This window comes from Falco peregrinus, chromosome 12 (genome assembly GCF_023634155.1).
Source record: "Falco peregrinus isolate bFalPer1 chromosome 12, bFalPer1.pri, whole genome shotgun sequence".
Lineage (NCBI taxonomy): Eukaryota > Metazoa > Chordata > Aves > Falconiformes > Falconidae > Falco > Falco peregrinus.
The window spans coordinates 7,884,311-7,908,602 of NC_073732.1; the positions used below are offsets into that span (position 1 = coordinate 7,884,311).

General features: G+C 40.3%; 1 protein-coding gene across 1 annotated transcript in view; it reads right to left on the bottom strand.

Moving 5' to 3' along the window:
- Nucleotides 1–5,970: 5,970 nt before the first annotated feature.
- Nucleotides 5,971–24,292, bottom strand: part of SPSB4 (splA/ryanodine receptor domain and SOCS box containing 4) — a 90,269-nt gene continuing 71,947 nt past the window's right edge. The window contains exon 3 of the mRNA XM_005232240.3: nt 5,971–7,278. Within this exon, the coding sequence (XP_005232297.1) occupies nt 7,151–7,278 (128 nt within the window). The 3' untranslated portion in view covers nt 5,971–7,150. The remainder of the gene's footprint in view (nt 7,279–24,292) is intronic.

The window sequence follows — 24,292 nt, forward strand, 5'->3', positions numbered from 1 at the left end:
AGGGACAAAGAAAAATGGGAAAAATTATAAAGTCATGTTTCAGGGCTCACACCAGCCTTTATTACAGACTAGAAGGCAGCTGGTGATTAAATTGCATCTATCTACAGAAGAGATGCAGTTCTGCTACCTGAGGTAATGCTCTGGCTGTTATCAGAGTTCCTGCATTAGAACCACGGAAATCAGAACCACGGAAACTAAGCTGGGTTATAGGCCATTTGTTTCCTGCAGACAAAGCCACTCACACCACGGTGCAAGATTTTTGAAAGAGCCAAGTATGATGTTGCCCATAAGCTCAGTACTGTGACCCATGAGTTAGCCAAGACCAGCAGCGAGCCTGCAAGATAAGTTGTGGGTGCCCCATCCTTGGAAGCGTTCAAGGCCAGGCTGGACGGGGCTTTGAGCAACCTGGTCTGGTGGAAGGTGTCTCTGCTCATGGCAGGGGGGCTGGGAATGGATGATCTTTCAGGTCCCCTTCCAACCCAAAACATTCTATGATTCTATGATGTTCCTGTGTAACAGCTGTCATGGAAAGAGAAGTCCTTGTTCTGCTATGCCAGCCACAAATAAACCAACAAGTTCATAGCTATTTGGTACCCGTGACTATGCAGCTGGAGAGGTTATCTGCATTACAGCAGCACTGCAGAAGTAATTACAGTATCAGATGTAAAACAACAGTCCTGCAAAGCAATTAGAACCTACACAAGCACTAGCCATTAAAGATGGAAGAAAAATGACAGCTGGTTTGGATGTACACAAGAAAATGATGGGGGAAAAAAAATCATCAAGGTATCAGAGTTTCTGGCAGAACCTGGCTTTCACCCTCCATCTTCTGTAGGCCCATTTAATACTCAAAACGTCCTTTCCTTTTTTTAAAGGGCTTTTTCTAATGGAGGGGTTTTTTATGCATTTAGATGATAGAACATGGGAAACATTTTTAATAGCAGCAGCACCTGATGCAAGGCTCTGTTTACCGAGGTAGTTTGATTTGGGGGGAAGTTTGGTTCTGGTTTGTTCCATCTTGAGACAAGCCCTGATAGATACAATACTTGGCTCAGGAGGATCCATTCCTATTAATTCCCAAGAATGACATGCAGTAAAAATCTATCTATAAATAAGGTAAAACTCCAGGTCCAAAATAATGCCACAGGCACCTTTACTGTGCTTGAGAAGTCACTTCCAAATGCGTATATTGAAATTCTGGCCCTATGCCTTAGAGCTGTTCACATTTTGCTACACAAGAAGCAATGTACTTGCCAAACTGATTTTCTCAGTGAAAAGAAAAAAGGCTGAAGCATTTTGCCAATAAAAACATGCATTAGTTTCCCAGGTATGTATGCACCAGTTACTTGTGTCTGTTAATATTATGTGCAATATGAACATTTCATTCTTTAAAAACCTGCATTTTCAGGTGGAGCTTGCAATTTGAATAACCTTATTTAATACCTTTTTATTTTTAGACAATAAATAAATATGGAGGAAGCTGATCCAGGCACTGCTGAACAGATGCTGACCTCAACTAAGGGCCTCTATAATGATGGCTTATGACTGGTATTTCAAACTGTCAGTAGAACCTTCAGCACACGAAGGCTCTCAGAAGCATCAGCTCTTTTCGTAGGTTTGTTTTTGTGGGGTTTTTTTGCTTTTCCTTAGAAGTCTGAAGACACCTGCCTTTTGTGTTGTAGTTTTCAAAAAAGCCAGAGAAACAATTTATTAAAATCCCAGAACATAGCTATCTCAACTGTAAGTACCCCCTAATATGTTAAAGTTACTAAAAACACGAGCTCTACTTATACATCTATGTCACACTAGAGGCTACAAAACGTACAAAATTTCACAGTGACACAAATGAAACTAGAAGTATCTGATCCTGACACCTATTTTAAACAGGATTTGCAGAGACACCTCCACATTGAAATGCAGACCCTTTTAAGCTCAGCCATTTATTAATCACTTCAGATATGCTGACACTGCTGTCTCGCTGCTGCCTGGCACAGTAAACCACCCCATACTGAGCTCTGTTCTGCCAGTTACTGGGCTTCTATTTGGCTAATATTTAAGCTAGCCTGGGTAGCCCCATATGTTACTGCAGCCGCAGCAATAATGACAGAGCAGCTGTGCTCTTTGCCTAGAAGTTAATTCATTAAGTTCCAACAGGACAATATGTGGAACAGGGTGCTACTCTGCAGAGTCCAAGGTCCTTCAGAGGTTTCTGAAGCCCATGCAGTCAGTGTAGAGCTTTGGGACGTTAAGTCTGTGCAACAAGAGTTTAGTGGGGAAGATATTATTTAAGCTTTAAATATCAACGTTAAACACCTGGTGGCAGTGGAAGCATGAACCACTTTTTTTCTTACCCTGTGAATTTACTTGCATTCTATAGTGGGGCTAAACAAAACAATAACAACAACAAAAAAAAGTTAAATCCTTAGAGAAATGCTACTCTCTAGAGCTCTGCTCCTTTGTTCTCTGACCCCACCCACCGTACATTCAAATCTGCTTCAATATACCCTCCGTAGGGTGTTCTGCTTTCTAGCAGATGCTCCAAATCATACTTATTTTTAGACACTGCCTGCAGAACACACCGAGTTCTTCTCTGAATAAACAGTTGCAAACTCAAGACAAAAAAAATAAAGAAGGGGGGCATTCAGGCTGATGTGTGTTGCATATTACTCATGGCTCTGTGTCTACAGAGAACATTTCCCAAGGAGGAAGGAGGTTTTTTGGTGTCTTTTTGAATCAAGCAAACAAAGGATTTCCACTTCGTGATCACCAGACATTCTTTTGTGAAATAAACAGGAATGGATAAAGATCCTACATTCCTTTAAGTATACAGAATAAAAACCGCTGTGAGATTTTAAAGGTTTATAAATGAAAAAGCTTTTGAAAATCATCATCAAGGAGCCAAAAAGTCTAGCTTCCCCTTTGAATATCACTCTCAGCCTGAACTAGACACACTTTTTCGTTCCACTTTCTCACATCTACCTAACTACACTTGCCAGCATGTTTTGCCAAATTAGAAAAACTGCTGCAGAAACCATCTGCTTGACATTGCTTACATATAATAAAGTATCGCTCAATACAATGTATTGGAAATGTTTGGAGATCTTTACATGGGAACCAAAAGCAGCAGTGCTGACTCGGACAGATCTCCCGCTGATGTCAGTGGGAATTGTACCTGAATGAGTACTGCTGGCTCTGATACAAAGCTTGCTACATGGCGATTGCCGCTGACTGACGTGAGAACATATGGTCATAGTTTAGTTCCAACTGTAATGGAGATGAGAAGGAAGTTTTATAGCATTCCTGGCTTGCTGCTCTTTTATAACTATCAGAAACACTCACATGACTCGTACATAGCTGCTTCCGTTAACAGTTTTTCCCAGCTTCAAGCGAACACTAAGAAACTCACGAAGTTAGATCCTACCTCAACAGGAAGAGTTTGAGTCTATCTGTTGAGATACAAACCTGATCACCAGAAAGCCTACATGCGAAGTCTAAACCGAGACTTCACAGTTTCTCTACAGATTATATTACATTACCTCTGGATGAGAACGCAGACATTTCAACACATTTCCCTTGGCCCAATATGGAGCAGAAACAAAGTCTTCACAGCACTGACTTTGCCAGCCTAGTAGAAGGGATACATGTGACAGCTGCTATACCAAAGGACAACAGCTTCTCAGATTTGACCCCAAATTTACATGTTGTGAAACAAGACCTTTAGTAAATCTAAAAGCTGAGACTGTCAATGAGGTTATAGCAAGTGCAAATTGTGATCACGACAACAGCACCTCTAGGTGGGTAAATCAAGACCCTTCCCTCACAAGAGGTGCAGAAGGATGAAGAATGGAAATCTTGAAAAAGTAATGAAGGGACACCATGATATATCCACAAGTCTTAACCACAGTTCTAATAGAAGGGATTCTGCATTTTTGGTACCTCCTTGGAAGGGGTCATATTAGAGATCCAAATCCCCAAAAAAGTAGGTGAAATACTTTCTACTGCAACCCACTAATTAGCATGCACCCATCACAAAGGTCGCAATTTGGTGGCAGCTCCCAGGAATGTGCCCTGTTCTTTTAAATATTACGGTTAAGACTCGTGTTTTGCTTTGAAAAGTTTCTATTGGCCTTGGTTTACCAGCCGTGCGAAAACTTCCAGATCATGTCTAGAAAAGCTATACTCCTTTTGCTCAGGCGCAGGGATACAAAAGCTGAAAATAATCACATCTATTGTCTATTTCTTTGTGTGATGAAAGTCAGAAGCAGCTGGAAATTAAAAATAAAGGTGCAAGAGAGATCTTACTGCAAATCTTGTAGTACAGCTTTGTAGTAAGTAATCACCCCCTCTGTTAGACACGTCTGAGCGTAGACTTCTGGGCAGGTATCTTGCTGCATTTAGGTTTCCAGGACAGAGGGACTGAGAAGTTTCAGCTGCATTGGTTGAAGAATGATTGCAACTTAGTGTTTGACCTCCGTTTTGGGCAAAAGCCAATGCACTGCCACCTTTTAATTAGTGCTCAATTCACTCCTAAAGCAGACAGTAAACAGTGTTTGCATTCCAGGAGAGCCAGCCTTGAGCATCCATGTCAAGAATGTACCACCCAGGCTGGAGTTCCATAACAGAGAGGAGACTCTTGATACATTCGGTGAAGAGGTACTCTGACTACATGCTTAGCCTCAATGCTTGACTCATTTTTACCAGCAATACAGATGGGCACTGTGGTTTCCCTATAAGCCCTCCTGGAAAAGAATCTATTCACAAAGGGATGGGTAGTAGGAACGCTGAAGTATGGCTAATATTCTCCATGGTACACCCTCCTTACAAAAATTCTGTGGACCAAGAAACTTTGACCCCCAAAGGAGGGCCCTAATCTCACATGAAGGGGTGTATCTACCATCCACAGCATCACAGCATGCAATTAGGGAAAAGTAAAAGAACAAATCTATCACTCCTGTAAAATTAGCACTCCTGGAAGGCAGCAAAGTGTTAGGAAAAAACCTGTTTGAAAGTTAAACCACTAAAAAGCTGTTAGCCTGTGCCAAGTGAAACACCAGAGAAGACAACACTTAAACAGTTGTGTCACTGCAGTTATTGAAAGGAACATGAAATCTAGTTACACACAGCAAAACTGATTTTAGGAAATGCTTACCTACAACGGACTTCAGTGGTGGAAAAATAAGGTCTACCAGGATTACTATGCCATTCCTGAACAGCTGCTTACCTTGCTTATGAAAGATCACTTGACTTAGCTATATTTTCCTTTCGAGTGTGTTACCTTTGTATCTCCTTCTTCCTACATACCTATAGAGACAAAAGGTTTAATATTAAACAAGCGGGAAAAGTAAGAAATACAGATCACAGCTGTAATTTCTTCCCCTTTGCAAGACTGAAGTAACGAATACAGTTAATGAAATGAAAGCAAGCCCAAAAGTAAGTTGATGCTGAAGCAAGCATCAACTTTGATAGTCAAGTTCAGAGAAACAAATACTTAACTGTTGACATCCCTGTGTTACCTTGCTCTTGTTGTTTCCAGTCTTGCTGTGGTGTTGTACCTTGTTTATCTCATGTTTCTCTTTCCCAATTGAAACTGTAATTCTGTTCCTTGGGGTGACAGAGAAGGGCAACCATCTGCCGTTCAGTGGTTGTGCCTGTATCATCAGTGCACAGCAGTCAAACTTCAGCCTACCTCAAAAGCACGGAGCCTTAAAGTGCAACTTTGCAAAAAACTGAGGTTTTGTTTAGAGGAATCTAGCCAGAATTGTGTTAAAAGCAAGAGTACAGCTATATTCTGAGCAAGTGGGACAAATCAGGAACCAAACACATTGCCCACAGTGTTGCTCACACGTGAACCCAAAGCAGCAATTTGAAAGAAGTGCTGAACACAAGCATTTGCAAAGCTGCAGGAGGAACTGAACTTCAACTCTGTATGCATTGCTATGTTATTTAACACTTCATCAAAGGAGACAAGAGTTTTGTTTTGGACAGTAGACTTTATTAGAAATTTTCTCCTCATTCATCAGTAAATTCACATTAAAATATGCTGAAGGCAGCTCAGTCTAAATATTTGACATCCTGCCATAACAACAACTTCCAGTTTAAAAACTAGATAACTGATCAGGCAGATAACTTGAAACATGTAAGAAATGCAAATAGAAAGCAGCATCTTAAAAAATGGGATGAGCCTGAAAAATTAATACATTTCAGGTGGAGTTGGGGAAAAAAACCAAAATCAGTCACCCCAAGATGGGAAACAGTTAAATGAGAACTCCACAGACTCTAAACAGTTAAATAAACATTATAACCACACATACATTAAAAAGAGAACCAAGTACTTAGAGTTCATACCACATAAAAATTATAAATTTGTTCAAATAAAAAAAGTGACAAGCTTTCTAAAATACAAATATCCTAAATTCTTGGGATAGTGAACACTTTGTTACAAACTGCAGAACTTTGGAGGGACTAGATTTGGTCTTGCAAACAATGAACTGCATCTTACTGTTACCACATCCAAAACCTGATCTTTCTGACACATATACCTTTTTTTTCCTCTTGTATTTTTAAATCACATATTCTTCTTCTAGACAATACTCTACTTTAAATGTTAGAACTTTTAGATATTATAGGCCTGATTATGTTGAGTGCTGAACACTTAAAGCTCTCAACAACTCTGCATATCAAAGGCAAGGTTTAAATATTTTTTCAAAAGTTACTGTCAAGGTTTTTCTTTTGCTAATTTATTTTTATCTATTGGGGTGAGGTGTAGCAGAGAGAAAGAAAAAGGAAAAAAAAAAAATCACATTACTGAAAAATTCTCTGTCCTGTATGACAGTGGATCTTGCAGGTCTGATTTTCTATTGGCATTGACCAGAGGCAACAAAGATAAACCAATATGAGAGATGAGAATAATGGCCTTCAGGACTGTAAACACAACAGGCAACAGATAATACACAAATCTCGATCAAATCAATGTTTTCACATTCTTTAGTAGTCCCCCACAGTGATCTGCTTTCACTGGTTCAGAAAAAATATATATTAAAAATTAAATAACACTTAAGTGTCCATCACGAAGATTTATATTTTGCTGTAAACAATTTTCTGCCATTTGCATTGATGTAGTCCAAAGTGAGGCCAGAGGGTTCTAGATGTCTTATTGGTACTGTAAATAATTTTTCAGAGAGAGAGGCAAAGGTAGAATTTCTATATCATGCAGGCGGTCTCTGCCAAGAGCAAAACGAATTGATCTTCGGCACAAGTCCATTAAAGGCAGGGGTTCCGCTGAAAAAAATAAAAGAAAACAGAGTTAATTTTTCTGCTTCTCCATTTACAAGCAATGTTTTATTTATTAATGTAGACTCTGTTTTGTATTAAACAGTCATAAAGATAGTAATGGTATTGTGAAAAACCTGACAATCATGAGGCAATTAAGAGAATCAATAGGAGCACAGACAGAATTCTATGCATTTCACCCATAGTAAGTGACTGTAAAGTTTCAGACTGAACTTCCTTATCTGTAAGGCTTAAAATAATAATCTAGACGCACTCTTCAGGCCTACCAAATCGCAGCATAAGAAGTTAGAAATCTGGAAATGCAATAACGAGACAAAGAGCCCCTACTTTGTTTCTAACACAGCATTTGTCATGTGTTAATGTGAACTACACTGGCAACTTCTCTTTACTTACCAGTTCCTTCTGCATCTTCGGAACTGGAAATGGTACTTAAAGGGTAACCAAACCACTCATCAAACACTGCTTTTCCTGCAACACCCTCTTAGCCTTTCTTTCTAGGAAGTTCATTGGAAGCAAAAAAAAGATAAACAAAAACAACCTCAGAAATCTAGAAGAAAATTAACCTCTTCCTCCATGAATAGATTAAGGGAAGAGGATTTAGCTGACCAGAAAGCAGGGAGGGTGTTCTCATATATACACAAACACCCCCAAAATAAGCAAAAAACATCTGTAGATGCTCTCAGTTTAACAGAAGTGCATTAACCATCTGTGAGAAACGTCTGGCTGATAACACTTAAGACTGGAGGCCCAAAACCAGTGGTCTGTAGCATCTCAAACCATCTCACCCCTATATCCCGCCCTGGCCTGCGGAGCTCACACAGAATTGCAGGAACCATCATTGAATTTGCATCTAGCGGTAGCATGAAGGACCTCTGTGGCTGCAGAGCCGGTTACAGCTATCTGCAAGAACAACTTTAACCAGATGGATTTGGTTACACATGTTGGTTTAAAAGGGTAGGTGCTTAAAAGACTACAGGAAACACTTCCTCTTTACATGATAAAACAGTAGTAGCCTTTAAAACCTTACTAGGACTTCAAAATGGAGAAGGGAAAAAAAAATCATGTGCCTATATTATATTAATAACCTTTTATAAACTTGCCAGATCACTTACAAATGCTCAACACTGCACAGCACTCAGTGTTTTTATCTAGAGTTCCTTCACAAGCCACAAGTTGATTTCCAAAAACTACGTTAACCTAAACAATCGTTTATCTGAATCTATTTCAACTTGAAAAAAATCATTACAAAGCACAAAATATCCAATTTAAATTGGCTTTATATGCTAGAACTGTCCGCTCTGGTGACACACCACTGACTTAATGGATTTTCCATCATTTATCCCAGCATCACAATTGATCCGTATAGTCCACAGTTCACTACGGTGTTTCCCAAAAGCGTCTAGCAGAAAAGCTTAGAGAGCATTCTGTTGTACGCTAAAAGACTAGAAAGCTTATTTTACTTTATAACCACTTCAGTGACTCAGATATGGAGTCTACTTCTCTGTAAAAATCCACTTAATCTGTAATATTGTCTATTAAAAGATTAAATAAAAAGTGACCTTACATTCCAGTAATAAAGTAACATTTTCTATACATTGGTGATCTTAAGTTTTTATTTTCACATACCAGAATTATGACCGTTAAATCTTAAGGGATGGAGCTGTAAAATTTATCAACCAGGATTAATAAATTGGAGCAAAAATAGCTCATGAGTTCCAGGACACAGAATACACCGCATCTTACAAGTCTTACACCATAAACAACAATTTTCTGAATATCTTCCCAAAATCTCTGAGGTCCCATTAAGAAGATGTAAAATAAAGACTAAGAGTGTTTAAAGCCATTAACTGACCATGTGGTCCTTTTTTTTTTTTTTTTTTTATTCCCCTAGACAAAGGAGTATGTAAAATGTAGCCATCTGTGCAGCCAGGCACAGAGTTAATCCTAAACTTCAAAATACAATTTAAGAAAACGTTAAAATATATTTCAAGTTGAAATTCTAAATAATGTCTCCTGTCTCACTTCTTCAGGGAATTTTCAAATGCTAAAGAAAATGCCCCCAAGTGTTTGCAACAGCTGCTAAATTACACGTACTGAATGTGGTTTTCCAACTTGAAAATTTAACTAAACTCTTTTCCCTTTTTCTATCCAACTGCAGTTCAGATCTACAACAAATTTAGAACAGGCTTGTCCTACAATACTAAATAAAAGTTATATTTTCTGGGCTTCTGGCTGTAAGAACTTGAGGAAAAGTTGTCATAACAGCACTTTAAGTAAAAACATTTTTGCAGCTGTGAATAGTCCTAAATGATCAAAAAATAAATTCAGAAAAAGAAATAATCTTATTTTTCAAATTAGTTTATGGGATAAATGTAAAACTTTAAAATTAAAGACCAGCAATATTCAGGCAGCCTAACTCAACAGAAGCATTATTCAACATTTGGTATATACCTTAAGGCGAGCACTCTCCCATCCATCGCATTGCACATTTTTAGTAAGTATTTTACAAAGGAGGATCGTTCAGAAAAAAGTTTAGAAGCACAAGTTAGGTTCTGAAAACCGGACAAGTTCCAGCGGGAGGCACTGGGATTAATAAGGGGGAGACAAAGTACAAAGATGATGCAGACCTTTGGTGCTGTGCTCTATGGCAGCCCGGAGTGCTCCTCAACTCTGCCATCTGGGGTCACCCCCCGAGCACCCTGCCCTGAAGCTAAGACAGGCTCAGCCGTGCTCCGATCTCCAGGCCCTGGGCTAGGTGGGTACCATTCTGTGCCCCAGCAGGTCCCCTGCCTTGGGAACCGGCAGGGCAAAGGCGTGCCGGAGTGCCATGGCCTGCAATCTAGACGTAAGCAAGTGGGAATTTCAGAGATGCTTTAACATTCATCAGGTGCCAGTATCTGGCGCGCAGCCTGGCTGCCATATCTGGCACTCACGCCGCGTGCCAGGCCCCGCTGTGCCCCCACTGCTGCTCCGATGATTCTCCAGTTGCATTTCCCACACTGGAGCTCAGAGAGGGGGAACTGGGATGCTGTTAGCACAGCACAGCGTGCTGGTGAGGAAATGGACTGCTGCAAAGAGGTTTGCTCATCATCTGTTGTAACGGCTGAGTCGTTGTCTTTCACACACAATGGAATGAAACTGGAGCGTTCAAGTCTCCCAGAACATGAACTACTCATTTTGCTGAAGTTCTGCGACCTCTAATAACGTTCTTGCCATTAGAAAAAGGAGGAATGAATTGCTCAATTGGAATGCAAAATACACATGCAAACACCAAAAGGGCTGCAGGTTTTCAGAAACAAAAATACCACAAGTAGCTCAGCCCTTTCGGAAAGGAAACGTTCAACCATCCCAAGTATATATTGCTGTGCACCCCACCTAAGACACACATGTAGACTTGATGTATCCAAAACACTCAACAGCACACCCAAACATTTCAAACAGCATTGTCAAACTGCTATTTTAATTTGAGATCATACAAATGCTGAGGGTAGTCTAATAATGCAAGAGATAGGCAGATGAATATTCTGAAGACACACAGTTAGCTGTAAGTTTAGCTACTGAAAAAGTCTTTCTTTCACATTAAATATTTACCTTTGAAAAACTTTAAAATTCAGGGTTATTAACTGATTGTCAGAACATCTCACTCATTAGTATACCTAATATGCATTGTAAGTGTTGCATTTTTAGAATAAAACACAACGGAATGAAACTGGAGCATTCAAGCCTCCCAGAACATGAACTACCCATTTTGCTGAAGTCCTGCGTCTTCCAATAACGTTCGTGCCATTAAAAAAAGGAGGAATGAATTGCTGAGTTGGAATGCAAAATTGTAAAGAAAACATGATTCACAAGAATGACTCTTTATATTAAATTTCCAACCAGGCTAAGAAATTCAAAGTGAGCCACTCTGGGGCAAGGCAGCAAGCTTCGCAGCGGGAACCCAGCGCCTCCTCCCAGGCTCCAGCAGAACTCGTATCATGGGTTTACTGTAGATGGAGCAGTTCTTATCAAGTTGCAAGGTAAGTGGAGCTCCTATATTGAAAATGCAACACTACTAAGTATTTTCATTTTCCATGCCTGATTTTACACCCCCACCCCCCAAGCACACACCCCGTTTCCTGCGTGTAAATTTGCATACATGGCCTAATATGCTTTTTCTACTGCTGTCTCTAAGTTAGCACCTTCCGGAATGCAATCACAGTACTGTATTTGCTTGTTTTTCACCTTCAAAATATCCACAGAGAAAAAAACACAACTACAGCTTGGTGGGTAAGAGATGAACTGAGCCTCGGGCCATCTCCTGCCACCTTCCTGAATGTACCTTAAGGAACAGTCTGCTCATTTAAAGTTTACTATGAAACCTCTTGACCCAAAATTAGCTCCTCACAACTGTCACATTACTGAAAACTATTTTTCAAGAGGAAAAAAAAAAAAAAAAGTGAGAAAGTAGTACTGTTTAGTTTATGTGGCAACGTTTAATCCCTGTATCTCCCAGTTTTTTACCAGCAGTTTACAAGCAGGCCCATTTAAAAAACCCAGCTAAGCAGCAGACCTTTGCTTCTGTTCCTCAGCAGTATCCGCAGCAGGCCCACCGCGGGTCCCCGAGTGGGGTACGCTGTCACAGACCTTCCGTTTTCCCTACGCAACGGTTACACACACACCCCGACACCTGCACCCCTGGGAGCCGGGGCAAGGCACAACAGCTGCTCACCTTACGTAGAGCTGCATTTCACCAAGCGGTGTAAAAAATAGCTGCAATAGTTACTTAATGTAACAGCAAAGAGCTTAAAAATAGCTTACATAGCTATTCAGTAAATTAATTTTAAATAGCTATTTAGTAGCCACTTAGCTATTGATAACACAGAATAGCCGTGTTTATGTATCTGGATTTATTTGTTTTAATGTTATCACTGACAGTTTAAGGACAAAGGCAAAGAAATGTTTGTAACTAGAAATAACTATGTGCTCATGAGCATTTCCGCAATAAATATGCATCTGTGATAGCAATTTGCACATCATTACCAGCTGAAAAGTTCATTTAATTTTGGCGACCTGTAGTTATTTAACAATCCGACACTCCAACAAGACTGCCTCATCTTTGTAAACAGGCTTTTATAGTTGAGATACTAAAGTCATTTAGGATCCAATAACACTAAATGTTATTAACTGCGATGTTACATAAGGCTCATACCAAAGAGCAGCTTTCAGCACACAACAGTTGTTTGCCAAATGACAATATCAATTTTTAAAAGAAATTTTTAAAGCTTTAACAGCACATAATGTTCATGGCCTTCACTAGCCTATGAGGAGCATATTTTAATCTCATTTGATAAAACCAGAGCTGTCTGAGGAAAAAAAAAAAAAACCAAAACCAAAACCAAACAAACCACAATCAAAGCAAAATTAAAGCTGATTGAAAAACAAAGGGAGTTTTTGCGAGAATCCCTGTAACCAAAAATTTGTTAGTTATTTTATAGGTCTACCTAAGATACCAAATTATCTTATCTTTTGATGTTTTTGGCATTAAACTTATTAAAAAGCACTTCTATTCAGCGATTCATGTTGCTGATCCCAACTGCCGTCAGGCAGGGTGGGAGCAGGGAAGAGGGAGGACACAGCGGTATGAGACAGAAATGGAATCACACATCATTACAGATGTGGACGCCATCTCCCCAGCCCCAGCTCTGCTGTGCTAGCAGTGCCATGCGGGAAGAGCCAGCTCATTTACAAGGCAGCACAACCTTTCTTGCCCCAGAATGCTCATCACCCGGCAGAGGAGCGAGGTGACGCAGCGCCGCCTCAAGAACAGAGAAAAAAGTAACCTCTTGCAAGAGCAATACATGCCTGGTGCACCGACAGTGGTCTTGGAAACGAGGAAAATGAACAATGCACTTGTTCGTATCCTAACTGGGCACAAGGTTTTCTATACAAGTTACCAGGCTGTCGGTACACGCGCACTAGGCTATTGCCTGGCTTCCCGTTCTGCCCTCTCCACTTTCCCACCAGCATCACTCCGGTTCCTGCCCTGCGCTTCTTTTGATCTCGGCAAAATACGAGATTCAACAGTCATCAGCATCTTTAGAGGGATGGCGTTCCCATAAGAGTAACCCTCTGTCACAGAAAGGGGATCCAACACAGACCCGAGGCGACCCTCAGACTGTCCCTGTTCTGGTGGGCCTCCCATGAAGCAGGTGGGAAGGGCAAGCTCCCCCCACGGCTCGTGACCGCTCTGCTACCCCACACCTACCCCTTCCAATGGACAATCCTCTGTCCCCTGTCAGGCTGCTTGAGGTCCCGCTGTACTCCAGACTGCGGCACATTTGGGTTTTAATCCTTTTTCTTGATTTTTCCCCCTTCCTCCAGGTATTCAAACACCTGCTAAGGAGTAATGTGGCCTAAGTGTTTCCATTAGGATGATTTAGGGTATACAGAAATTTGTAACTGCCATTTAATTATCACATAGAATAAACATACAAATACACATAAGCCAGGAGTTTTCCTTCCAACCTTTCTGCCAAAGCTTAATGATTGTTCTAATTTTATGCATTGCAGGCCAAGTTCTTTCCCCCACATAATACGATACATAAATACACCCCCTGTGACTTATTTATGGCTTCCCTGATGCAACTGATGGAAAATTTGAGTTGTGTTCCTTAACTGGCACAATCTAGAGAAAGGAAATTGCAAATAATATATTAAAGAACATAGGCTTTGACCAATCATAAAAAACGCTAATAAATCTCCTAACAGCAATGAAAATTCAGTCAAAGGATAACAGGATAAAAGAAATCACTTATCTATTTTTCCCACAGATGTCTTCCAGCTCTGCAGCCTACCCCAGCAAGCCATACACGGGAAGCACCTCAGAACAGCCCATTTTAATTACAGCTTAGGCGATCCAACAGAATCACCATTCTCAAGAAATCTGCAATTAAACAGGAACACCCTGGCTTTTCGAGCAAGGATTACTATTTCTCTCTAACTCCCATGTTTATCTCTCTATATCATGTTTATACCATGTAGGCTCTGGCAGCCTGCTACCAAACTTAGGCTGCCTTCGCGGAAGTTGCGTGTACAAAGCTCTGACATCCCCCGCCGCAGCTGATGCTGTTACGGGAGGCAGAGTGCACACACCCCCCTCCATCACCCCCTCCCACCCATGCAGCTTGTTCACATCCAGCTGGAAGCTATCGCACTCGCTTCTTCAAAAGCATAATGGGTGGCAGATGGTGAGATTTTTTCCAATCAGTCAAGGCTGATAAACAGCCACTGTGCCTGTATCAGTCAAGGCTGATAAACAGCCCCTGTCTCCAGCAGTTGCCTACTAGGACAAATAAAGCTTTATGTTGTACCACATCAGCACCTTGCCTTTAGCAGACAGGGTGGGGATGTAAAAATACAAAAATAACACAAACATCCCCCTATGTCTGAGCTAAGCCATATCCCACAAAGATTTGGTACTTGAAATTAAATATGCTAAAGGGAGAAAGGAAGGCCAGAAAGCTTGAACAGAGGGAAGGACTCGGGTAAAACTTGTCCCCTCCTCCTCTTCATGTCTTGTGCTGGGCTGGGGGGATTGGTTTAGATACCTTTGGCTTTGAAGTGTTAATGCATTTAAGTACAGTTTAAAACTTCAAATCGAGGACCATTTAGCAGAATTAAGCTGAAAACCAGCAATCGGATATTCTGCAGCATTATTTGTTTTCAGTTAATGCTCTCCAGCTGTGCCTGCTTGAGAGAAGACTTGAAAAGCAGAACAGAATGAAAACAAACCAAAATCAAACCCAAAAGCCAGTGGCCTCTTGATAGGGGTTTGATAAAGAATCTGTCATTTGAGCATGAGTATGTGTCTCCTTGGATTTCTCTTTTGTGTTTCAGTGTTTGCAATCTCCTACAAAGAAGACACAAGGCCTGGACAATTGGTCCCAACTCATAAGCACCAGAGCACATGCCTAAATCCAAAAAATTCAACACAGGCTTCAAATTTATTCCTAAAGATTTCAATTGATTAGACATAAGCATATGCCTAAACATGTTTTTTGAATCATATTGTTTACAGGAGTGTTCTTCCTAGGGAAGCAATTTGTCTGTGTACATCTGTAGGGAGACTATATATATAGTGTCATACACATACGTATCTGTAGAAACCCTCTTCTGAGGTGCAATGTGCTCTACATTTCTTACCCTTTAGGTGTGTTTATGATCCACCTATAACAGGCCCTAGATCAAGTACATTTAATATGTAGAACAGGAACAATACAAAGTCTGGCCCAAGCTGAATCTACAAGCAAACTTCACTGTGGAAACTTTCCTGAAAAACTTCATTTTCTGTATTACAACAGCTAATTTAAATGAACACATGCATTATAATAATTCAACTTCCAGTAACAAAACACATAAAAAAAAAAATCACAGGTATGACATATTTGAAAGCATTTTAACACACTGTTTCTCCAACCTACAGATTACTAAACCATACTGCTTACATAATTCAGAAGCTGTGAAGGCAGATTAATAGTTTTATCAGTGAACTAATAAGTTTTTGTAAAAAGGAGCAAAGCCCTATCATAACCTGGTTTTGTTAGAGCTCGATGGATTTGCATGCTGCCAGAGAGCCAGCGAGAATGGTGGCCACTGCCCTGCGGAAAGAGGAAGCACATGTACCATTTCATTCCCCGTGTGCATCGGGAAAATGCAAATAGGATGAGCTGGAAAGATTCGCTTTCAGGCCTTGATTTGTTTGTTCTTCTCCTCCTCTCAAGCAGTTCCACAAAACAACTCTTTGCTTAATTCTTGAACACAGTACGAAGGTAAATTGAGACAGTGACTTCAGCAATGACCTAGATGTTCTGGAGTAGAAAAAACACCTAAATATACGCTCTTTAAAACCAACCAACAAACAAAAAAAGAAGTACTTGACATCAGAGAGGAGCCTAAGCTACAGCCTGAGGCTCCTTAGCTCCTCCCAGCTCAAACCTCCCCAAGTTTAACATGGTGCAAATGACGATTTGGCTTAGATTAATCTTTAAGATACACTTTATAACTTTTGCTTTTAGAAACACATTTATCACCATTAAATTCAGCTTGTGTGCCAGGCCATAAAGAGGGAAGTTAAAATATATCAAGGTGAGAGAAGATTAAAGCTTGGATGAGAATTTCACTGAGTAGATGCACTGGCGTTCAAAGACGATGTTGTTCAGGAGTTATAGACAGATTTATAGGCAAAGCAGTAACAGAGAAAGTTGAAGGAAAGTTCAGGTTTCAAGGACAAACCACCACAGACAACTATTGCTACAGGAGTTCACACACTGCAAACAACATGCAACACGATGACTGCAATACACCAAAACAATTTCTTATGTTTTATCTGTTCGTGAAATGTGCTTCATAAATGGGCATATAGAACACCCATGTACAGGCACACACCTGTAACAACCCTTATGGCCGTGAACAAGTTTTATTGCTCTGGACAGGGGATCAGAAAAAGATTTTAGGTGAATTTTTTTCCTATCCCTCAATCCATTGGTACATTTCTGCCTTAACAGTATTACAACAGATGATATTTCTTGTTGGGAAACCTAATCATACTGAGTAAAATATTCTAAAATTCATAATTGTAAGTTTTTGCAGCTGTTCCTAAGCATATTTCTTATTTTTGGTTAAGATAATCAAGTACACGCACGAGAATGAGAGAATGAATGAATGAAAGAAAAAAGGAAATGCATGCAAGAAGACAAGATGTTGGAGCTACATGCTGAACCAGGTGGGTACCCGGTTGCCTGACTGCCCCATCCGCCCTTCTCCCACTGGCCTGTTTTATCTACTTGTTGCATTTTGTATGACATAGTAATTGCATGGGATGATGAAGTACATACACCCTGTCATCTTTCCTTGTACTGTGCCCTGCACTCTGGCACCTCACAAGAATTTCTAAATACTACCATACTAAAATAACACATGCTCGTTCAGGATTTCCGTTGCTTACAACTCACACATTCTCAGCAGGAATCTATCACGGTAGTTTTCAGTATGGGTGTTTAGTATTACACTAAAGTTATTTAGTTAGCAATTCAATTGATTTAAAGCATCTTCAGCATCACATTGCAGCTTTCTTCAAAGTTTCACCATATTGACAAGGCAACAGAACTGATGACTACTACTTTAATTAATACAAATTGTGCTGAGCTGTTTAAGACAATTATTATTTGACTACATTCCTCATATTATTGTTCTCAATTGCTTTAATTTAAATTACCCGGAGGCTCCAACATATGCATATTTCCTCAAACCAAGTGAAAAAATGGCAGCAGTGTGACATTTAAATTGTAATGCAACTGTATACAAGCTAATGATCTCTACGGGAGACCCACAAACAGCAGACCTGACTCATCACTTTGCTACTCTAGTTTTGATATTAACAGAATTACATTGGAACAAATCTGGATCAATGATGCTGCAATTAGGCTCAATATAATGAATTCGATCCCATTAGTTTAGTACCACTTATATTTTCAATTTCAGGAAAGTAATTTTTTTCTTAAGTACCATAATCTTTATCAGCACAAAATGGGTACTGGAGGCAATGTGAATTATTTTCACACTGAATTTATGATTTGTCATCATTCCTGGTATGCAAACACAGCTGACACCCTCTGAAAACATTTCTAATGCGTTCACTTGAAACACAAATGCGCTCTCATACCCCAGGTAGAGCACACAGGGCTGCCTTTACTCACTATTGCTCAGGTCTTCTCATCACAAGCTCCTGTTACCACCTTTTATAACCTTGGCAAAACCCTTGTCTGAAATTTCACACAGCTGTGCCACCGCCTACAGCCGGTACTCCTGCCATGTTGTCTTACAAATGGTCCGGCCATTTTGTGAGAAAGCATGGAACGATGATTTCCATATTATGCATTCCTACAGCCACCGCACGTGGTGTTATCACACCCCGAACCTCAAGCACCAGCATAAAACCCACTGATGGGAAGGGAGAGGTGAGGGGGTAGGTAGGCTAGGAATGGTTTGCCACTAAAGTGACTTTTCCTGTTCCTGGAAGCATGGGGGGATCCAACATGATGACAGAACATTAAGACTCACACACACACACACCCCCAAAAAAAAAAAAAAAACCAACCAAGAAAAAACACCAAAAACACACTAAAACCCCCTGGGATTTCACATGGGTTTACTAGAATCCGACAGCTAACTAGAGTTTTGCTCACACTGAATTTCTTCATCTCCAGGGCAGCATTACCATGCAGAACTTTCCTGTACTGGGTCCTACTGGATACATGGACAGCAGGAGCTGTACTCCTCACAACACTGCTTAAAATATTTGGGGAACTAGGCCTGCAGTGGCATACCATGGCTCCTTCCCCATCCTCCTCCAGCTCACCAGATCCAGCTCACACATTTCCTTTGGACCTCTCAAACTAAACACGATGACTCTTCCCCCAGTGGAACTGGCTTGCTGTTCCAAAGAATTCAGACACAAAGGGAAGGGCAGCAAGAAGTGAGACTGGGTGAGCTTTCACCCCAGCCCTCTCCTCCTCACACACCTCCCAGCTTCACGCTTGGTCCTTCTGTCCTCGTGCTTTGTGTCACCCACTCCCAGTTTTATGACCACCATCTGCACAGGGCATCACTGGTGCCAAACAAGATGAGCAGAAAGCCAAGCGCAGCTGAACCGCTGAGCAGTGTGGCTGCGCTCTGGAAGGAGCTATAAAACACTGTGAAGGGTCTGGGATTATGGCTTCTTGCTGATTCATTATCAAATACGCTCTGTCCATAAACAGCTTTTTCCAGCTCTCGCCACCCCCAGCTGCCAGCCAGCTAATGCAGTTGCACAGGTGTAAATGAAAGCATCATTTGGCCTGCGGAAAAGCTATTATGAACAAAGATTTATCTAGACTTTCAGATCCCAAAGTCAATCTGTAAGGCTGGCAATTAAAAAATTGCATTTGGGAACAACAAAGCAAAGCTGAGCAATTCCTTCACATCTTCAATGTACTTGTACGCATTATCTCTTTTGGAAAGGGAATCCCATCAACCCACTAATACAGCTGATTTCAAATACAAAACTAGAATGAAAGCAATTGAATAGGTAATACAATGCTTATAACAATTTGTACATGTTTGTCTTTTCAGATTCATGAAGAGATTCATCTTGAGGCACTCAGCTCACTACTATCTATGTGTGTACATACACGTGTGTATATATATCAAGCACATACATACACACACATGCACAAGAACATGAAAGAGTACGAATACGAGCGAAACATTTGAATGATCCTCTCCTCCTTCCTGCACACACATTTTATTTATTTCAGTGGCAGTATCACACCACGGAGTTTAGTGACACAAAATAGCTATTGCTATTTGATTTTAGATGTCAAAGGGAAACAGACAAATGAGATGAAGCCATGAGCTGGAATTAATACTATTCTGCTTACATTAAGATTAACGTTGTGATTAATAGCACAGAAAAAATATTTCTAGAATCCTACAATACAAAGATGTATAACAGTTTTAGTACAAAATATAAACTAATTTCAACACAGTTTTAGCTACAAAAGGATACATTTTCTCATCCTGACATTCACAGATATGCAGGTTAAGGTTTTCAGGAACAAGTGAGTTTATGCAAACCCGTACTTAGATATCAGAATAAATAATTTGATTCATTACAGTGTCAAGCAGGCAGCAGAGCTTAGTGAAGACAATAAAGCCACTTCCAGCCCCAAAAAAGGGGTGGCATTTTTTGTCAGTTTTTCCTTTGGTATTTTATTTACAGTTTGGGATATGGTAATTTAAAAATTACACATTAAGTTCTTCAATGGGAAGAATTATGGGCTTGTTTGGGGTGTGTGTGTCTTTGCTTTGGGTGGGTTTTTTATTATTTTTAATTAGTGGAGTATCAGTTTGATGCTAAATTTCCATTATGTTTTAATAGATTCGAGATAGACTCCTTTACTAACTATCAAGCCTTATATTTTGAACACTAATTTTTATCTTTTTCTTAATGTGATTACAAAAAGAAAAAGAAAAAAGTGAGAGACAAAGATCAATCCCCTTTTATGCTTTTGTGGCATGCATAAACATATGTATTATTTTTATTTATATACATATATATAACTCCACTATGACTGTCGTCTTTTCAACCAAATCTTCTGATCTGTTAGATCATTTAAGTATGTCTAATTCTCTCCTCTTACTGGCTGTCTCCTTCCCTTTCTTCTCTGCTCCAAATCTCAAAACAGCCAGTGTCATTCAATGAACTGGGGTTTAAAAGCAAAAAGTCCTTCTAGCTGTGGGTCTGTAAACATCAGGCACAGCATATTTTGCTTTTTTTAATCCAAGATCTAGGTGACATTGGTGCAACAGATGAAATGCTACATTATCAAACCAAAGTCTTTAACTCGGTACTTAATCCGAAGTACAAACCCCCAAAATATTAAAAGCACATTCAGAATTACACACAGCACAAAAGAATGCTTCCCACCGAATTCCTTCTGCTCCCTGTCGACTCAGCCTTTTTCACTCCACCAGCATTGTCAGCAAAGCCAAAGGGAATTTTGCCAGGGTAAATACTGCTAAATGGGGTCCCCCATACACAGATATTTCACTTTCCCCAGTTGCCAAGTCATTTCTGATGTCAATCTGCCTGTAAGATGAAGTATATTATTTTGTTTCCAAGTACTCACAGTTTTGGGATAAACGCTAACCCCTCGGGCACAAGAATATGTCCATGCCATTTTGATGTCTTGGGTATTTCTTAACCAACTAAGTTAATCACATAAACAATGACCGAGTAAAAATCTACACACAGCTTTCCAAAATCATCCTTGGTAGGGGTGGGAACAGCCCCCCGGGCCAGACTTCATGGGGAGTGTTCCATTTTACCCATCCTCTAAACCCGACGCATTAGTCAGTTGTTTACTTTGGTTATGCTTTTACTCCCCTGTCCAGGAGAAGGATCAAGACCTTGTGCTCATTTTAAATCTCACTCAACCATACACAGAGCCAAAACCACAACTCCGAAGAAGCCTGCAGTCAAGCACTAGAGCAAGAAAACTTAAGGGTTTGGGGTAACCTGACCCACTCACGTAGCCCATTTCCCAAAGTGCTGATACTTGTTGTGCATCTCCTCCTTGTCCTTTCAAAAATCAGAAAAAATTCTTCAAAAAGGAACTCAAAAGTGCACCTCTTGTGCTCCTCCTGCCAATCCCCCACCTGGGAAGACTGGGAGATCAGGAGCCTAACCAAAACATTACTAACCCACAAAGACAAAAGCTACTCCAGAGCGGTAAGCACTACACCAAGATCAGTGGAAAAACATCGATGAACAAAGAAAAATAAAGGCTTCTTTCCTTTCTGCGTTACCGTTTTAAGTATTGTTATCAATACAAACCTTATACTTTACATCATCTCTGCCAGTAATGACATATTTGTATGTTGAACATCATGCATTTCAGATTCTGAAAGAAATCTTTTTATAATATATTCTTTAATTTTATTTACTGATGCAAATTCAGAATTCTGGGGTTTTACTACTTGGGGTCCTGGTACCAACTGAAGCATGTGTTTCACTGTCTCTAAAGTAACTTTCCAGCTTAGTAAAAAAGGGCAATATTTACATATTATTTCCTTTATCAATATACCTTCCACAGAGAAAAGCAGAGCTACATATTATTCATCACTGCCTTTCCCTTGTTAGGTAACACCAATTAAAACTAGCCTTCCAGGACATTCTTTACTTTAAAACATCAAAGCCAGGTGACAGTTGTGCAAAACTTCTGGACTTCTTGCCCATACAGCTTTGAACAAGAACTTCTAAGCTTGAGTAAAAACAATCTTCATAGAGAGCAACTTGGATCATTACTGGAAGCCCTCAGAAGAGTAAAAGTCACCCGCCAGACAACAGCAGACTGCAGCCCGTCTGGTCAGAATTCCAGTATAGACTAGGACACAGCACACTGCAGTTGTAACCTTCCAGCACAGTAAGAAGACATTCCCAATAAACCGTTTGATCTACTTGTTTCTCAGATGCATCACATTTTTTACAAGCTAGTTGTGCATAAGACTTCTCATTTCATCAAATTCATGCTTGGGATGATCCATAGGGATTTATCAATTACCACTGACAGAAAAGGTCACAAAATTTTGCCTGTTCTAAACCTGTCTGTTCCTCTTCCGTGCTCAGTAGCCACTGCACGACTGAATCCTTGCTTTCAAATATGTAAAGCTCAATTAATTCTATCTGTGTTTTTCCTTACGGGCTTTAGCCAATTTTGATGAAAGATTCATCTTGGTCCCTTCAAACATGGATCTCTCACAAAAACTGACTTCCTCTGAGGCTATTTAGAATATCTGAATGAAATCTCTCTTACTTTGGGAAGCACCTTAAGGAGACATCCTGGTTACAGAATTTTGTTAATGGAAAAGCATTTCCAAGGAGTCCTGAAATGAGAAAATGTTCCTAAATAAGAGCACATGGACTAAAAAAACCCCCACAGATCTAGAAACTTCAAAAGGCTGAGTTGATTGTTACTCATTAAATGAGAAACAAAGTTGGTTTCTTATGCAAGTGCCACTCTCTGGCAGTTACCATGTATCTTTTAAAGGCCTGCTCTGAAATTTTGTCTCCACAAAGTCTTTCCTAAAATCCATTCACCTAACTTTTAAATATACTTTTTTTTCTTCATTATAGCAAGGTATTTCCAATGGTTCAGACTAAGATACTAATCTGCATGGACTTTAGCCTCATGCCAGGTTTTGCCATGCTCTGGGCAGCAGGAACACAGTTCTTCCCTGCACCACTGGAGTAAAACCACGTCCCTTCCCACCAGAATTCAGACCAAGCCCAGGACTTGCCGTTCCTCTTTGGACAAACACACCAGAGGGGGAAGGGAGAGGGACAGCAGGGGATTTATCAGTGGTAACAAAACATTTAGAGAAAGGACTCAGAGCAAGTCTACACGCCTTTCTATCTTCTGTAAGTTCCCAATGCTTAGTGACCCTTACATGCTGATGGCTCTCCACAGACTTCTGTGTTTCAGTGCTGTTCTTCCAAAGAGCTACTGCCTGCTTCATTCCTGAAAACCTGTTTCAAAGTTCTGGGTTTTGATGCTTCTTTTCCATTGCCTATCCATGCCAAAGCCGAGCTTCAGAGAAAATGAAGACAAACATCACCACATTGAAAGTTCTTACAGGGCAATTCCAAATTCATTTTTGGTTGAAAGGCAGCCACACTGACACCTGCCGTGCTTCAGCTTTCCTATTTTTACAAAACATGCCGCCTGGTCAAGATGGTACATTAGATACACAGTAATTACAACAATGAGGGCTGCAGATACACTGTTACTATACAGTTAAACCCGTTGCCACACTGATGAAACACATCTGTAATAAATCACTAATCCACCACTAAAATTTTAGTATTGGGGTCCAAACTAATTATATATTTGTTTGCACAAAGCAATCTAGAGCCCACAAAGCAGGGAAGTTGAAGGAACAACAGAGAAGACAAGAAGTAAGCAAACCAGCAGCTCTCTGAAGCCTCCGACTCCCTCCAGGATCCCTGAAAACTGCCTCTCACCCTGTGCAAGTTGCACTCTGCAGATGCCACACATGATCTTAATCCTGCAGAGCCTCAGTAAAGCTCCACCTACCACAGCATGAAACCAGCTCTTTGGGAACCTCCGCTCAAAGGAAGGTAAAACTAAGAGCTGTTATCAGAAATTCCAGTAGTAGCAATTCCCCCCAAGTGCCATAAACAATTCACGATGCTGGATGTTCAGTATTTTTTGGAAAATGTAACAACTATTATGCCCCTCCCCATCTATCATTTGTGAGAATTTAAAATATCACTTCAAAAAACTGAAGTTCATCTGATAAGGGCAAAACAGCACTGCTGACACAATGCCAGAATACATCTTATGCAAGTCTTCAACCCTGGCTTTCAGAAACAAGAATATATAAGCTTCCCGTTGCACCG